The following is a 15,139-nucleotide window of genomic DNA, read 5'->3' as shown; positions in this document are numbered from 1 at the left end:
TGAAAGGGGCAGACGCTGGTAACCAGCTGTCTCTGGATGTAGATCATGAAGAGATTTGAGCCGCGCTTTGATCCCCCTTGGCGGGTGCTCAGTGCTTGGGCTACACACCAGTTTTCGTGTGTGTGTGTGTGTGTGTGTGTGCGTGTGTGTATTTGGATGGGATCAGATCCTGGATGTGGGTCATGCAAAGCAGGCACTTCATACTGTTACTGTAAAACGGCTTTCAGGCTTTGTAATTTTGCAGCGGTCGTCCTCTACGGGCCAAAATACGGCGAACAAATAACTTAAATGTGGTGTTTATTTAGACTTTCATAGATCTCCTGTGACACCTAAGTTAACATCAAAATACCTGGCCTGGGGCAAACGTTTCTTTTGATTCAGTGCAGTAAGTTCAGCTGACTTGCTTCAATACAAGCACAGTCATCAGAGATTTTCAGTTGTTAAAGAAAACTTTTTAGAGTGAAAAGAAGACCAGCAAACTATGGCTTTTATATTGAAGACTGACACTTTGTGGGTACTGTTTGTCTGGAAGCATATTAAAGCTAATATTAAGATTAAATCACTGTATTTTGATATAAGATGATTATAATACGATCTGTGAGTACAGCTGATGTAAGACTTACCAGCAAACACGAAAATAAGGAGTGAAGGAGTTTTACCTGAACAGTTGCGTTAACGTGGTCTCTTCTTCTTCTCAGCAGGGAGGCTCGCTCCCAGGCCTCCGTCATGGCCTGGAGCTCTGACTGCAGTCCACTCTGACAGTCCGACTCTGTCAGGGTTTCACACAAGTGTTTACCGGCCTCCAGTGTTTGAGCGTACACAGGATAGAGCAGATCCAGGGACTCGTTCACATGCTGGAAGACATGTGGGAAACATTGGGCTTGTGTTGAGCAACCTCACTTCGTTCCTACATATCTCACACACTTTCAGCCTTTCAGAAAATGTCTAGTTCAGATTCACTGACCTGGTAATCGTTCAGGGAACCCAACAGTTGATGCAGCGTGAATACAGAGATTCCAGTAGGAGGCAGCACTGAGTCCATCTCCGTGAGCAGCTTCTGGAGCCGTTTCGATCCCTGACGGTAGAGCTTCCACTGATGCAGCTGTTCCTTTATCGACACCCAGTTCCGCTCAGTCGAAGCCAAACAGTCGCGCCAGCTCTCCTTCATACGAGCCACTTGCTCCAGGAGTTCAAATCTACACAATCACCAACACAAGTAAATTGAGAGCATGAGTTTTTGTTAAAGTATATGCTTTCGAGACCAAAAATCTCTAAACGATTGCATTTTCTCTGTGTGTTCTTGTTTACTAACCACAATCCAGACGTGTTTATAAGTTACTAATGACGTTAGGTCCTTATTAGGCAGGTATGTTTGGTCCCCTGTACAGCTTTTTTATTTCTCCTCTAAACCAATATTAAATCGAAAGAAATACTCAAATTTAGTGGAATACGGCAGTGCACATTATTGGGACAGGTGATATGAATTAATAATTATTTTAACTGGTTGACACATAAGATGTTAAACGCTGACTGCAGATATGCACGATACAAATTAAACTACTGCAAGTGACAGCATTTATCTTTAAACACGCATCCAATAAGTGGACAATTGTTCCCAACAATGAATCATTTTCCATAACAGACAGTATTAATGTCACGCATTTGTACATTTTTAAACAAATTTTAAAGCTGTCAAGTATGGAACTATCTTCAAACAACATCTTGGGGTTGAAATTCTCAAATTACACATATTAGTAAGTGCTTTATGAAAGCTAAATTATCTGGATTATTTATGTCTCTGTGTTTGGAATATATCTACCTGCGGGTACCAGTAAAGTCACTTTGACCTTGACCTTGTGAAAGACCCGTCCAGGCTGCCTTTAGCTCAATATCAGCTAGAATAAACTCAAGAAATTCCTGTAACCCTCATTAAAACTAGTAGAAGCTATATTATACATAGATGTATAATAAAATCAAATAAACTGCATGAAACACATTAAAATATAACAACAGATCAACACTGGGATTCAGGGCTGTCTCTGCTGGAATTCATCAGATATACTTTCCATGAAAAATCACAATCATAAATTTGTACAAGCAATAAAACAAAAGGGCAAAGTTACAAACAACTCTTTTATCGCTGATTCAAAAGGCAAGTCTTATTGCTACAATCACAAACTCAGCAGGATCTGACTGTTTCACAGCTGTGGGAAGCCGTTCCAGCGGTAAGTGAAGGAATTCCTCCACGGATTCCATTCGGATTTAAGAAAAAGGATTTGAGGATCGAGCGTCTTGGACAACACTGGCAGATCTCCTCAACGGGAAGGTCTACACACACCGTGTCGTGTGACTGTCACCTAACATGCAGAACTGTATCACAGCGAAACGGGAAGCAACTGGAAAACCTGAGAGCGAATGAATCTCTTGATGACAGAGAGTGAAGAAACTCCAGACCTCAAACCGACTCGTCACGGTTAGTGAGACTGTGATCCGACTCTGCCAGAGCTGAATAGCTTCTGATAAAAATTTATGAGGAAAACAGTTCTACCAGTCTGCAAATTATAAGATCAAAGGTACACAATATTATCTTTTTTCCAGGAGCAAACATGAACTATTTCAAAGCATGTGGACGTCACTCCGATGCCAGCATTCAGCAGTATATCAGCAGCTTCCTGTCAACGCGCCTCATATTGAAAGAATTCAACGGGTTTTTTTTCTGAAACATTTGAGGATTTCTTTTCCACCATCGATTACCTTTCCTCTCCCGCTTCCTTTTCCAGGGACTGGACTGCGTCACGCTGAAGGCCCTGCAGAAGCTGATGTCCGACAACGACTTCAGCCTGAAGCCTCTGAGGAGAGAATGAAACAAACAACAGAATAATGGAACAAACCCTTTTTTCTTTTTCTTTTATGTGGTGATTTCAGATTCTTCAAAATCACTATTTCTTGGTTTCATAACAGCTTTTTACACAAGTTAAATTCTCCCACTGACTTCAGTGAGATTTGGAAATGTATTGCACCGTTGTGAGTTTGAGCAGTTAGGAACCTTTTCTTTGAGGTGATAGCTTTAAAAGTAAAGGATGGTTTTAATTGTTTGTTGGATTTGTGGTCATTTGTTTCAGCTCTTCGAATGAATCTCAGGATTATGGTACCTGATGCGTGGCCATCCTCTCCTGGAGGCCTGAATAACTTGTAGATTTGTCACACTCTGATTCTCCCTCCAGCTTCTCCTGAATGGATTTCAAGTTTTCACTCTTCTCCTGAAAGCTCTGGGAATGTTGATGTTCGGCTTGAAGCTCCCTGACGAAACATAGCAAGAGATCAACATTTAGGGAGAAAAAAGTAATGAATCAGAATTATGGTATCGGAATATCACACAATTTCATGATGTTAAATTGTGTGTGTGTGTGTGTGTGTGTGTGTGTGTGTGTGTGTGTGTGTGTGTGTGTGTGTGTGTGTGACAGTTTACTCTTCGACTGTCTCCATGAAGTCAGTCTTACTTCATTTGCACTTTCGTTCTTTCCCGTGAACTTTCTCACCTGATCACATCACACGTGCGCGCCACGCCTCTGATCCACTCCCTGCTCAGCGTGCGCAGCCTGTCCGTTTCCCCCTCATTAAGGGTCGTGCAGGTGCTCGTCTCTCGTATGTCGACCAGTGACGGAAACAGGCTGCTGAGCTCCGAGAAAACCTGCTGCAAATCCACGAAATATTAAAGCTCCAAATCATTTTGGGTTGAGTACGTGGAAGTCTATTTGTGGAAAACAACAGGACTGGACCCACCTCAACGGAGTGAGCGTCATGCACGCCCACTTCCAGTGTCTGCTGGAGGCTCTGAGTCTCCTTTTCAAGGACTTCCAATTGAGTGAGAAATATCTCATGTTGCTCTGAATCTTCCTGCACAGAATGAAATGTAAAACAAATTTAGGATTTCAACATTAGGGACCAGTTTTGTGTGGAAAATCTGAATATCTTGTGCAGCCACAGAGATCCTCACCTGAAGGCGTTTCAGCCTCCCGGACATCGCCTTGTTCAGGAGCAAGACGTCTCGTGACAGCAGTCTGGTTTCTGATACGACCAGATTCACAGCCGGCGGTTCCAGCCGTCCAATCAGATGCTTGGACGCCTCCAGCACATCTCCCATGCTGCTCTGCAACTCTTCTGCAGCATCCTGCAACTTCTGGTGCAACAGCAGAACCAAACAGAGGCAGGGGGGAGTTAAAAAGTCAATATTACATTTATTTAGCATTTCTTGATTTCCTCTGATTTACTTGGTGTGTCTTAGCAAGAGAAGCTTACTGGGATAAAGCTGCTTTTGTTCATCTTGCAAAATAGAAATCTTGAATCCCACTGATTGTTCTGACTCACATTTCCCCCCCAAAAAATACATTTTCTGTTTGTTTAGAAGCAGGTTGAGTTGTATGAAAAAATAGCTCCATGAATACAGGAACTTTTTTTGTGAGAATGTGCAAAACAACACGTAATAAAGCCCGTGGACCGCCGAGCGGAGGGGATCAGGTGTACAGCACAGAGCAGCCCGTCGCTGATATTTCTGCCCGTAAGTGCATGCAGCCTGTTCCCTTCCACGAATAAGAGACCGGTCTTTGAGAAAAACATTTAATCAAATTGTGAATGTAATGCGCAGACCTCCTGAGCCGGCAACAAGCACAAGATGAATCATATGGGAAGCATCAGAACCATGTTCTGAAAATTCCTCTTATCAAGCTACTTTGGTAACCTTGAATAATTACACTAATGGTTTCGGCGCCATTTAACTGCATCAGAGCTGCGTATGTTTTCCAGCTCTCACCGTGCTGATGGCATCAAGGTTTCTCATTCATCCTTCGTCATGTCAGAAGAGAATAAACAAATGTAGAATTTTTGTTTGTATGTACTTTATTGAACTTTTTCCAACAACAATTGGTTTAATAATTCATTTCTAAGTCTAAATCCTTGCTTTAAAGAAATCCATACTTAGTTTTCATGTACGTATATTTCTGTTGCTCTACTTTTGGGTTCACTGGCAGCAGATAAAGTAAAAAGCTTTCACAGTGAAGCGTGTACTCTGAAAGCCACAAACTCACCTTGACTGAGGAAAGCTCCTGTTCGGGTGTGGGTGAAGAGCGCGGCAGCTCCTCCCACTGATGCCACAGCTGCTGCAGCTGTACGGAGCAGCTTTCAGAGAGGCCGACATACTGCTGCCAGAGGGGGAGCATCTTCTCGGCGTTCATGTGTTCATCTTTCAGCTCCTGCATCAGGTCCTTCCATCTGATTCAAACACAAAACATCAGTGCTCTGGATTATGACAGAAGCTGGAATGATCTCATGTGTGAATTTTAAATATATTCAAGGTGCTTTCAGAAGCAATGCTTACTGCCCTTTGAGGCCACTCACTGTGATTGCTCTTCTTCCACTTGATCCCTGAGCCGCTGTGCTGCTGTGTGATGGAGACGCTTCCCAACACACTGGGAGGATTCCTCCACGGCCCGCCAGGCTTCCTCTCTCCTTTTAATCTTCTCCTGGAGTTGCTTTGTGAAGAAAAAGATACTTTTTGAAATTAAATCTTGTGTTTCTCCTTTTTTACAGTGTTCATCTTACATGGTAAACTTTAAATTGTGGAATTTTAATCAGGAAAATCGAAAGAAACATTTATCCTGTAGCAGCTTTTCTTTTTTTCTTTATTACAGTATTGTGATGATGATAATATTTTCTTATCTGACCTGGAGGAAGACTGAATATTCCTCAGCCTGCTTCAGTGAGAGAAGAGGTGCTCGCTGATGCTGCAGGGCACAGCGCCCCCTAGTGGTGTCCAGAGCAACATCCCTCAGTTTTTCATGGAAGTCGTGCCAATCCTCCAACGTTTGCTGCAGAGCCGGTCTGAGAGCTGCCATCTGTAAAGTGCCAAAAAAAGTTATTATGAATAATAATGAAAGATTTGTGTTTTTAATACATCAGAGTAACCTAAATGTGTTTGGCTGTACTTTTTCCGATCAAAATAGTTGAATGTTGCATCAGAAAAAAAGCGTCTGAAGCTAGACCTTAAAGGCAAAACAACTAGAAAACATGATTTTCAAAGAGTAGAAGAAAATGTTGCTCCTGGCATCAAACAGGACTGTAATTCACTTTCATCTGCTGCTGACTTTTCCAGTTTTTTGGTTTTTTTTTTTTTGGTGATTGTGATAGCAGATTTACTTTTACCTGTCGACTCAGATCTTCACAATCTTGGCAAACAGCCTCGGCCTGCTCAGAAAAGGCCACGTCACACGGATGCTCCTTGTTCTTTTCAGCTTGTGCTCGTCTGCCTTTCAGCTCCAGCAGAGCTGCAGCCACCTCGCCGACTCTGCCCTCCACGTCCTGGAAGACAGACACACATCAGAGGGCAGCAGGAGGAGAAGGCAATACAAAAAAAAAAAAAACGAAAGAAAAACAAACATTTTTTCCTCAGTTTGTTTGCTGTAACTTTACCTCCCACTCCTGCAGACTCTTATGAGCCAGAGTTTGACTGGTGGGTTGTTTCAGCTCGTCCAGCTGCTTCCTCTGCTGCTTTAACCAACCATGAAGACGAGGCAAGCGTCTCTCTCTTTTCACACAGATTTCATGCATTTCTTCAGTTTCCCGTATCTGTAAAGTCAAATGTTGGCACGTTGAGCACAAAAAAATAAAACTGAATGAAAACAGGAGTTAAAACTTCAGTTTCTGAGGTAAATACCTGGCTCTGCAGCTCCCCCTGCAGGTTCAGCCAATGCAGTCTGCAGGTGCCGAGTTTCTCTGCGAACGCTGTGCGCTCAGAGCGGCGGTCCTGGACGTCTTTTCCCATCATCTGAGGCCCGGGCTGGCTCAGGAAGTCCAGGAGGAGCTGCCCATTTGCGATCGCCGCCTTTAACGCCTGAGGAACAAGAATAAATATTAGAAAAATGCATTTTTATTTTTATATTTTAGTACAATGAAAACCATGATGCTGAACTACCGAGCTTGTTTCCTTTTTTCTGACAGGTACAGAAGACAACGAGTGGAGGTAACAAAGCTGCCCATACCTGGTAGTGCTGCAGGATTTCGTTGATCTGAGCCGCGTTCTCGGCCTTGAGGACGCTTTCTTTCTCCTGGTTCAGGCGAGTTTGGGCTTCTTTCAGCCATTCCTCCAAATCAGAGAGCAGCTCTGCTGGAAGCTGCTCTGCCAGAAGATGCTGAGGCACACAGGAGAGGATGAAAGAGAGGAGGATCGACTTTACTGGAGTTTATTGTTTCTTTTATAGCATTAAATCACTTTATGTCATTTAAATTCCTGTAAAAGTTCACATCACACATGTATTCATTTAAAGGATGACATTTACACTTTGAAATTGAAATCATTACATTTTTTTCTAAGATAAAAACTTATTTTATTCTCATTAAATAAAATCTCAAGCCAAATAAACCTTCAGTATGTTCTTTTTTTAAAAAATAATTGCAAAAGCCAATGCCTGGTTTCATTCATCAGTGATAAATGTTCAGTAAAAATTAAAAAGTGATTCATAGCCTTCCTTATCCTCGATCGCCCCAAAGCGGGGTTTATGTTTCACTCCCTTCACCGGAAGGGATTTCTCACTGCTGAATGCTTCATGCTGGTGGTTTGCAGAAATAATTAGAGTTGAAGTGGAGCCACAAACCAAATAGTTGCATCCAATCACTGCAACTAATCAATCATTTTTTTTTTTTTTTTTTTTTAAGAAATCTGCCACTGGTGTTCATGTAGTTTCCTCCTGCAGAAGATAAAAACCATGAAGCACCGACCTGCTGCAGCTGCTCCTGTGTCTTCAGCAGGTCCGAGGCGAGCTGGTTCCAGCTGGTCTCCTGCTGGCTGAGCCGAGCCCTCAGTTCGGGGCAGTCGGCCTCCCTCAGGTGGAGGAGCTGGGTGGCGTTCTTCAAGGCGGACGCCCTCAGCGCCGACATGGCCTCTACGTCCGTGGAGAAGTCCTGGGAGACGGAGTCGCCGTTACCCAATAATCATCATATCAGAACGAACACTGGACGTGTAAGATCAGTGTAATCATGATGTGCCAATGCAGGTCAAGTTATTAACATTTCAGAAGGTCAGAGGTCATCTGATGGGTGAGGACAGTCTTACCAGCAGCTGGATCAAACGTCTTCTCACACACTCCAGGCTTGGCTGAGAGCTTCCTGTCCGCCCGGACAGAGTCTCCAGCCGCTGGACGGCAGCAGGAAGCCATTCGCTGACTGAGCTGAAGTCAGTCTGGAATCTGAGGGGAGGATGAGAGAAACACATCAGTCAACCGGCGGGGCAGAACGTGAGGGGCAACGCCACGACTAGGAATCCACTCCGACGGTGTCTTAAATAAAAAAAAAAAAGTGTGGTGTTTGTATAATTATTATACAGTACATTTAACTACACTCAGTATCAATATTAGTATTAACACCAATTAACTTTCTCTAGAGAGGGTAGTTTTCATAGAAGTGCAGCTCAAAGTGATTCAAAAGGAAACATTATTAATATCATCATTATTACTATTACGACTACTACTACTAATGATGATGATGACAGTGATAATAATAGTAATTATTATAAATTCTATATAATTTTAGGTGTGAATATTTTGAGTATTTCTTCTCAAAATGTCTGGCATGTGTATTTAGTAATATTGTAAATACATGTTTTAAAATGTTTCTTGATTGGTTTCATGTTTGGTCAAAAAAATAATCTTATTAGTGAAATTTGTTCTTATGGACGTTCAAGGTTTTCTGAAAAGCCTCTGTGGTCCGATATGCTTTCAGTAAAATCAACAAATGCCAGACAGGAATATTTTGGGACAGGAGGTAATTAAAGCAGCCCAGTCTCAGCCGGACGATGATGAATATCACAACGATCTGTTTTCCTGAAGTTATATAAAAGAGAGGTTTTGGGTCTGTCCCACCTGGCTCGGCTCTCCTGGATGTCTCTGCAGCGCTGGATTTCTTGCTGCGTCCTCTTGTGGGCACTCCTCCACCGCAGCTCCAGAGCGCCTCCTGTCTGACCGACCGGGCCGGAAAAGCCCGGCTGGGCCTGCAGCAGCTTCCCCTGATCCAGCAGGAGTCCTAAAGTCGCCCTGCTCTCATCCAGCTGCGCCAGCGTTTGCTAAGAGAAGAACGAGGGAAGTGTTGAACATATAAAGATACAAAACATAAAGTCTGAAAGGTAAAAAAAAGGGGGCTTCTGGGATTTTAGGCATTATTGTGTCTCATGTTGACACAAGTTAACACAAACTTTTTATTTAATACGTCAAATCAAAACCTGTACTTTTATTTGAAAAAAAAAAGTGAAATCAGCATCAATGGAAATGTATTTTCAAGCAAATTGATATGTATGAACAGTACTGTTAAAAAAAAAAATGCAAATTTTAATCACTAAGGCACATGTTTTCACTGATCCACTTCAAAAAACAAACAAAAACCCTCCTCATTGCTTCCACTTTAATAAAGGTGTGTCTAATTTCCATTTATTTCTACACATTGCTCAACAATTCCAAGAATCACAACACAATAGATCAATGAAATATCAATGTAAGTTTCAGTTGGCTAGTCAGCTGGGATCGGCTCCCTCACAGACAGAAGAAAGGATTTCCTTCCAGCTCCCACATGGTGAAAGCTACCAGCATTACTCCCAGACTGAACTGTGATCCTCCTGGAACTCAACACAACATGCTGGTGTGATCTTTGTACTTTGCTTCGTGGCATTCTGGGAAATGCCGGAAACCAGCAAAGAAGTCTTATGTAGATCGGATACTTTTTTTCTCTTTCCTTCATGGGGAAAATAATGTAAAAGCGGGGCAGATTTCATTATTATGACCTGATTCCTGTATGGAATGAATTAATGAATCGCAAAACTGCTGCCACAACGCATGGAGCTGAGGAGAAGGGCTGAGGAGCAACTCAAACTGAGAGATGAAGTCGGTGCGGATCGTGTGAAGTGTGACAGGATGTACCTGGCAGGCATCTAGCCTGCGCTGCACCGACTCCTCATCATCGTCTCCCTCCGGTTCCCCGCTGCTGATGAAGGCTTCAGACTCATCCAGCACCCGACCCAGCTGACCACGACTGTCCTCCCAGCGGGTCCACTCCTGCCGCACGGCCAGACAGGAACCCACACATCCACGTCGGCGTTTGATCCGTCAAAACCCCGGTACAGATATTTATTCCCCGAGTATTACAGCACAGGAATTCACATTTGTGTATGTATGAATTCATATGGCCTTCAGCAAATGTGCACTACAAACCTGGAGCGTCCTTTGAGAAGCCACGTCGTGTTCCAGAGCCTGCTGCAGCAGCGCTTCAGCCCCGACTTCCAGCTGTACCCGCTGATCCTCCTGACGCCCCAGCGCTTCTGGCTCGTGTTGGAAAAGATGCCGGACAAAAGCCAGCTGGGATCTGAGGACCTGGAGGAGTTTCTGCACCAACGAGAGCAGATTTAAGACAAAAGTGAAGCTAAATGATCACAAAGAGAAAAATGAAGCAACGCAGTGAAAACAAACCGGTGGTTAAATATGCTTGTGTCTAATCATGAGCTCGTGTCGGCGCCGGTTGTTACTTGGGAAATCATCAGGAGTTTTCTTCTCGCTCTCGGTAAAGTACGAGGGGCCTTAGACTCAAATCTGGCTTTTGTCTGTGTGTTGAAGAACTTGCTGAAAGCGCAGTGAGACACCTTATCTCTGCAGAGGACGACTTGAAGTTTACTGCAGCTGTGAACCGGGCTGGTCTGCCGCTCTCTGATGCATTCTTCGCCCAGCGCCAGGAGGCGAGCGATCCCCTGAAGCAAGGACCGAGAGGCGTGTTGCAGCTGGGCTTTTTCCCCTGGACTCTGCCTCAGATGTCTGCCCAGCACACACTGGAGAGGCAGACAGGGGCACGGAGGCGCACAGTTTGAGAATATCATTAGACTTTTGGAACACAGATATAAGGATCGGAGCCGACTATAAGGGTTTACTGTGGGCGAGGTCGCTCTGGGAGGAAAGCTGTCTTCAGGGAGATGAACTGCTATCAAATAATGATGGTGTCTGCTTTGATTTATCAATGACGGCATTGTTTTTGTAGGGTGGTATGTTATAAGTGGAGAGGTAAATCAAGTTTGGGATTCAATCAAAAAATGCTATGTGTGTACATGTGAAGTAGCATCAATCACGACAAGAGAGGGATGATTAAGAACGATACATATAGACTAGAAGGAGGGAAAAAAAAAAATCACCTGATCACAAATGTGCTTATACTAACAAAGCTTTACAACAGAAAGAGTTACCTCCAAACTAAGAACGTCCTTGAGACCTGGAAAGACCTCGTTCTGCCCCAGTTCCAGCTCTTCTAGGAGACACATCTGATCGGGTGAGAGCTCCTACATGAGAAACAAAACTGACGGTGTTATCATCAAGTATTGCATCACATTTAAAAGACTCGCATTTGCAGTTAATTTAGTTTATTAGTCAAAAGGTAATTGGCCCAAAGTCACTTTGCCACTTTGATACCTAGATTCACTGAGAGCAGTAGATTTAATCAAACCGATGATCAAAGCACTACAGGAAGAGGGAGACTGAAAGCCTCGTTTCAAACCTTCTGTTCGTTATTGACCTCTGGTTGTTGACTGAGCTGATCGCGAGATGAAGTGAGAACAAGCTGGACAGTATGAAGACAGTCCTGCAGGCCGGCGAAACAGCTGCGAGCGTCTGTGTCTTCTTCTGAAAGTGCGGACCTCGTCTTCGACTCCACTTTACTCATGAGCTCTGCCAGAGTGGCCAGATCAGCTGAAACGCACTGAAAAGAAGAAGTAGACGGAATCAGACGAGACTTTATGAAGATGAAACCCATTAGCAAATTGGTAATCGTGCGTGTGTCAAGTTTAATCACCTCCTGCTGAAGCCGCCTCATCTGAGGTTTGTCTTCATCGGCGGGAGTCAAAGCGAAGTTGGTCAGAGAGTCCAGACTGAGCAGAACGCTGCGCACAGCTTCATACAGCTCAGCCTTCACGCCAGCATGAGAACCGTCTGCCTGCTTCACCTGCAAAATACCAATCAACCATCAACACTTTTAATCAACACTATCAGAAAATAACAGGAAAAACAGATTATATACTCTAAATGTAAACATTGCTTTACTTCAAATACCAAGCATATCTTCAAATCAAACCTGACTCATTATTGATCATCGCTTATTGAATTTGACTGTCTACCATCAGGTAGAAACACAGTTAAACGCTGAATTATAACACTTACTATCTCTCTGAGCCTGCTGATGGATTCGTCCGTCTGCTGCAGCACTGAGGAGGACGTTTCAGGTGAACTCTTCTCTGCAGCCTGTAAAAGACACAAAAGCCACAGGGCTGTGTTGTGAGAGTCCAAAAAAATGCACCGAAAGTGCAAGAAAATAGATAAAATTGGGCAATCTTTAGAGTAAATACTGAATCTTTGGCATTTAATCCTACATTGTGAAAGTGATCATAAGTAGTAACATCTTTACATTTCCTCAAAGCCATCAATAGTAGGATATTAATAAACACTAAATGCATACGTGTGGTAGTATGGAAAATTCTTAAAATACTTGACTACTTACACAGAGATATTGGAGGAAAGTGGATTACATTAAAATATTTTTGTAAAATAAAATATTTTTGGACTTACAATTAATATACAACATAAACAAAGATCAGAAAGACATGACATTTAGTTTTCATCTGTAACTTCTGAAATAAGTGTAATTATGGTCAGTTTAACACTTTGGACCTGATTATTCAATAGGACATCATTGGCTTCTAAAATCTTTCCTTTTCTTCATTTTTGCCAACTTAAAACAAAAGCGACAGGTTTCCCCTGTGACGTGTCGGGAAGAGTGAAACATGCAGGTTTTGAAAACCAGAATACTTGGAGAAAACCCTCACAAGCACAATGAGAACGCTGCAAAGACCTAAAGTCTGGACTCAAGCCAGGGATATTTTTGGTTTGAGGCAAGACTCTTGTAGAGCAGGAACATGTTCCATTCTTGCTAATGGCTCTTTTCATTGTGAAAAACTGACAACTTTACAGACATGGAGGAGCGACGGATTGAGCAGCAGGTTTCCCTGGTAACAGATGAGGCCTCCTCGCATCCACGTCTCCCCCAAAAAATGTTGCTATTATTGAACTCCAATCTCCTTCCTCTTCAGCTCTCCTCTGATCATCCTGTTTTTATTTATTTTTTTTCCTCCTACCTTTACACCATCCCCTCCATCTTCCGTTTGGTGCTCCGTGCTCACTTTTTTCAAAGTGTTCAGTTTTTCTGTGATCTGGGAATGAAGCTGACTCCATCTTTGGAACTCCTCATCATCATGCTTGTGTGAAGCAAAGCTGGGGAACAAATTGTAAAAGCTTTGAGTCGACAGTATACGCATACATTCCAGTCACTGGAGCTTTCTCAGGTTGTTACCTGGATGGCGCCTCAGAAAACACTAGAGGTTGCTGGGATTTGTCCGTCAGACTGCTGGGATCGCTGCAAACCTCACTCTGCTGTCTCAAACAAACATCCTGGACATTAGAGAGTTAAAAAAAAAAAGAGAGAGAGAAAAGCACACAAGCTCATTAAATTCAGACCTTTTTTTTAAAAAAAAAATCCTTTTTCACTGTTCAGGCTGACCTGAACAATTCTGCACTTTCCGCCACTCACTGGATGCGGAGCCGTGGACGGAGAAACGTCTTCCTCCTCCTCCTCCTCCTCCGACGCTGCTTCGGCACTGAATGGATTTACGGGTCTGGAGGGAATCAGCCTGGTGTCTTCAACCACGGCTGCGGTCCCAAAGCTTTCTGTCCGAGCGCCGGCGTCACAGGCTTCATGTTTCGGTGAATCGAGCCGGTCCGCCTCCGCAGATTTAACCTGCTGCTGAACGGCTGGACCGGCCGAGCCGTTCAGTGGCTCCGCTCTGGGGATAAACGCTTTGTCTGCATCAGCTTTAAGTTCTTTTTCTGCACTTTCAGACCCGAAGCTGATACTGAATTCAGGCTTTACAGGTGAAACCTTTGCCTCTGTGACTTTTGAGCTCTTTTCCACTAAAGAAGAAAACTGGTTGGTTCTTTCTGGATGCTCCAACTCCTAAAGTGAAAAAAAAAAAGAAGAAACTTTTACTGGTAAAAAGTTAAAATCATATAATTTTGTGAATCAAAAAACAAAACTAGACTCAATCTAAAACTGATTTCAAAATATGTGCACACATGTTCTGCCTACTGTTTCTTTCAGGTTTAAAAACACTTTTATGTTAATAATACTGTAATAAATTAATTGGAATAAAACTTAATGTATTTACATCACAGCAATGATATCAATGAAATTAGAACTGCTGAAGCGTATAGGCAGAATCGAAAAAAGTTGAATATTAAAAGTGTAGACAGCATTATCAAGTATCGCAGGAGCAATTGTTTAAAATTAGGTGTTTTTAAAGGAAACTTCAATAGTAGATTAACTTCATGCCTCCTCAAACAAACCAATGTGTGATATGCATGCAATAGGAAAAATATATCTTTTATTATAAATATATACTTGGTATATTTGAAGCTGTATTCAATCTGTACTGCTCACTGGGAGTACTTAAAGCAGTGATGATGAATTTGGTTGTGATTCTAATATTATTTTTAGTTATACTACAGCATTCTAAAAGCTTAAGTGGAAACTCTTTTTTTGTTTTTTTCAGGAAAAAAAGCAGTAACTATTTGGCAATGACAAGAACAAACAAGAGCATGACTAAATGTCAGAAATAATAATCCGATCATTTAAGGATTGAAAAAAAACAACAAAATAAAGTAATTTAAAGTTAAAATTTAAAGTTTAAAATTTAAAAACACTGTGAACTGAAGACGTGGCTACAGAAAGACATGAATCAAATGTTTTTAAACCAGTACACTGAAGTTGAACATAATTTACCTGAACATCTGACACAGTGTTAATTTCAGCCATATCCTCACTGTTGAACGTCTCCTCCAGGTCCTAACACGTTGTTGGATAAATGAACAAAATGCAAGGTGAGTCCATGCAGGCACACGCCGTTCGCTCTGAAGGTGTGTGTGTGTGTGCGAAAGCAAAGCTCTCTGAGGAGCAGCTGCTCCTGGCAGAGTGGATTCATCAGAGAGGCACGTCGGCTGCCTCACACGGCTTCATATCA

General features: G+C 42.7%; 1 protein-coding gene across 6 annotated transcripts in view; it reads right to left on the bottom strand.

Annotated features, from left to right (window-relative positions):
• LOC115401404 (nesprin-2-like) overlaps positions 1 to 15,139 on the bottom strand; it is a 39,211-nt gene that overhangs the window by 15,249 nt on the left and 8,823 nt on the right. For 4 of the 6 annotated variants that reach the window (XM_030109559.1, XM_030109563.1, XM_030109560.1 and 1 more), the window contains 28 exons: positions 14,902 to 14,964; positions 13,654 to 14,076; positions 13,417 to 13,514; positions 13,202 to 13,337; positions 12,231 to 12,311; positions 11,866 to 12,015; positions 11,572 to 11,772; positions 11,264 to 11,356; positions 10,673 to 10,855; positions 10,248 to 10,418; positions 9,957 to 10,091; positions 8,910 to 9,109; positions 8,105 to 8,237; positions 7,771 to 7,953; positions 7,035 to 7,184; positions 6,710 to 6,886; positions 6,466 to 6,621; positions 6,199 to 6,354; positions 5,721 to 5,891; positions 5,395 to 5,528; positions 5,085 to 5,268; positions 3,998 to 4,180; positions 3,784 to 3,897; positions 3,540 to 3,694; positions 3,153 to 3,300; positions 2,755 to 2,849; positions 965 to 1,196; positions 660 to 854 (listed from right to left, as the gene is read on the bottom strand). In XM_030109559.1, coding sequence (XP_029965419.1) covers positions 660 to 854; positions 965 to 1,196; positions 2,755 to 2,849; positions 3,153 to 3,300; positions 3,540 to 3,694; positions 3,784 to 3,897; positions 3,998 to 4,180; positions 5,085 to 5,268; positions 5,395 to 5,528; positions 5,721 to 5,891; positions 6,199 to 6,354; positions 6,466 to 6,621; positions 6,710 to 6,886; positions 7,035 to 7,184; positions 7,771 to 7,953; positions 8,105 to 8,237; positions 8,910 to 9,109; positions 9,957 to 10,091; positions 10,248 to 10,418; positions 10,673 to 10,855; positions 11,264 to 11,356; positions 11,572 to 11,772; positions 11,866 to 12,015; positions 12,231 to 12,311; positions 13,202 to 13,337; positions 13,417 to 13,514; positions 13,654 to 14,076; positions 14,902 to 14,964 — 4,500 coding nt within the window. The remainder of the gene's footprint in view (positions 1 to 659; positions 855 to 964; positions 1,197 to 2,754; positions 2,850 to 3,152; positions 3,301 to 3,539; positions 3,695 to 3,783; positions 3,898 to 3,997; positions 4,181 to 5,084; positions 5,269 to 5,394; positions 5,529 to 5,720; positions 5,892 to 6,198; positions 6,355 to 6,465; positions 6,622 to 6,709; positions 6,887 to 7,034; positions 7,185 to 7,770; positions 7,954 to 8,104; positions 8,238 to 8,909; positions 9,110 to 9,956; positions 10,092 to 10,247; positions 10,419 to 10,672; positions 10,856 to 11,263; positions 11,357 to 11,571; positions 11,773 to 11,865; positions 12,016 to 12,230; positions 12,312 to 13,201; positions 13,338 to 13,416; positions 13,515 to 13,653; positions 14,077 to 14,901; positions 14,965 to 15,139) is intronic. The other 2 variants (XM_030109561.1, XM_030109562.1) reach the window with 2 other exon arrangements.

Source organism: Salarias fasciatus, chromosome 15 (genome assembly GCF_902148845.1).
Source record: "Salarias fasciatus chromosome 15, fSalaFa1.1, whole genome shotgun sequence".
Taxonomy (NCBI): domain Eukaryota; kingdom Metazoa; phylum Chordata; class Actinopteri; order Blenniiformes; family Blenniidae; genus Salarias; species Salarias fasciatus.
The sequence above is the reverse complement of the archived record's forward strand: the minus strand, read 5'-3'. Positions and strand labels throughout refer to the sequence as shown.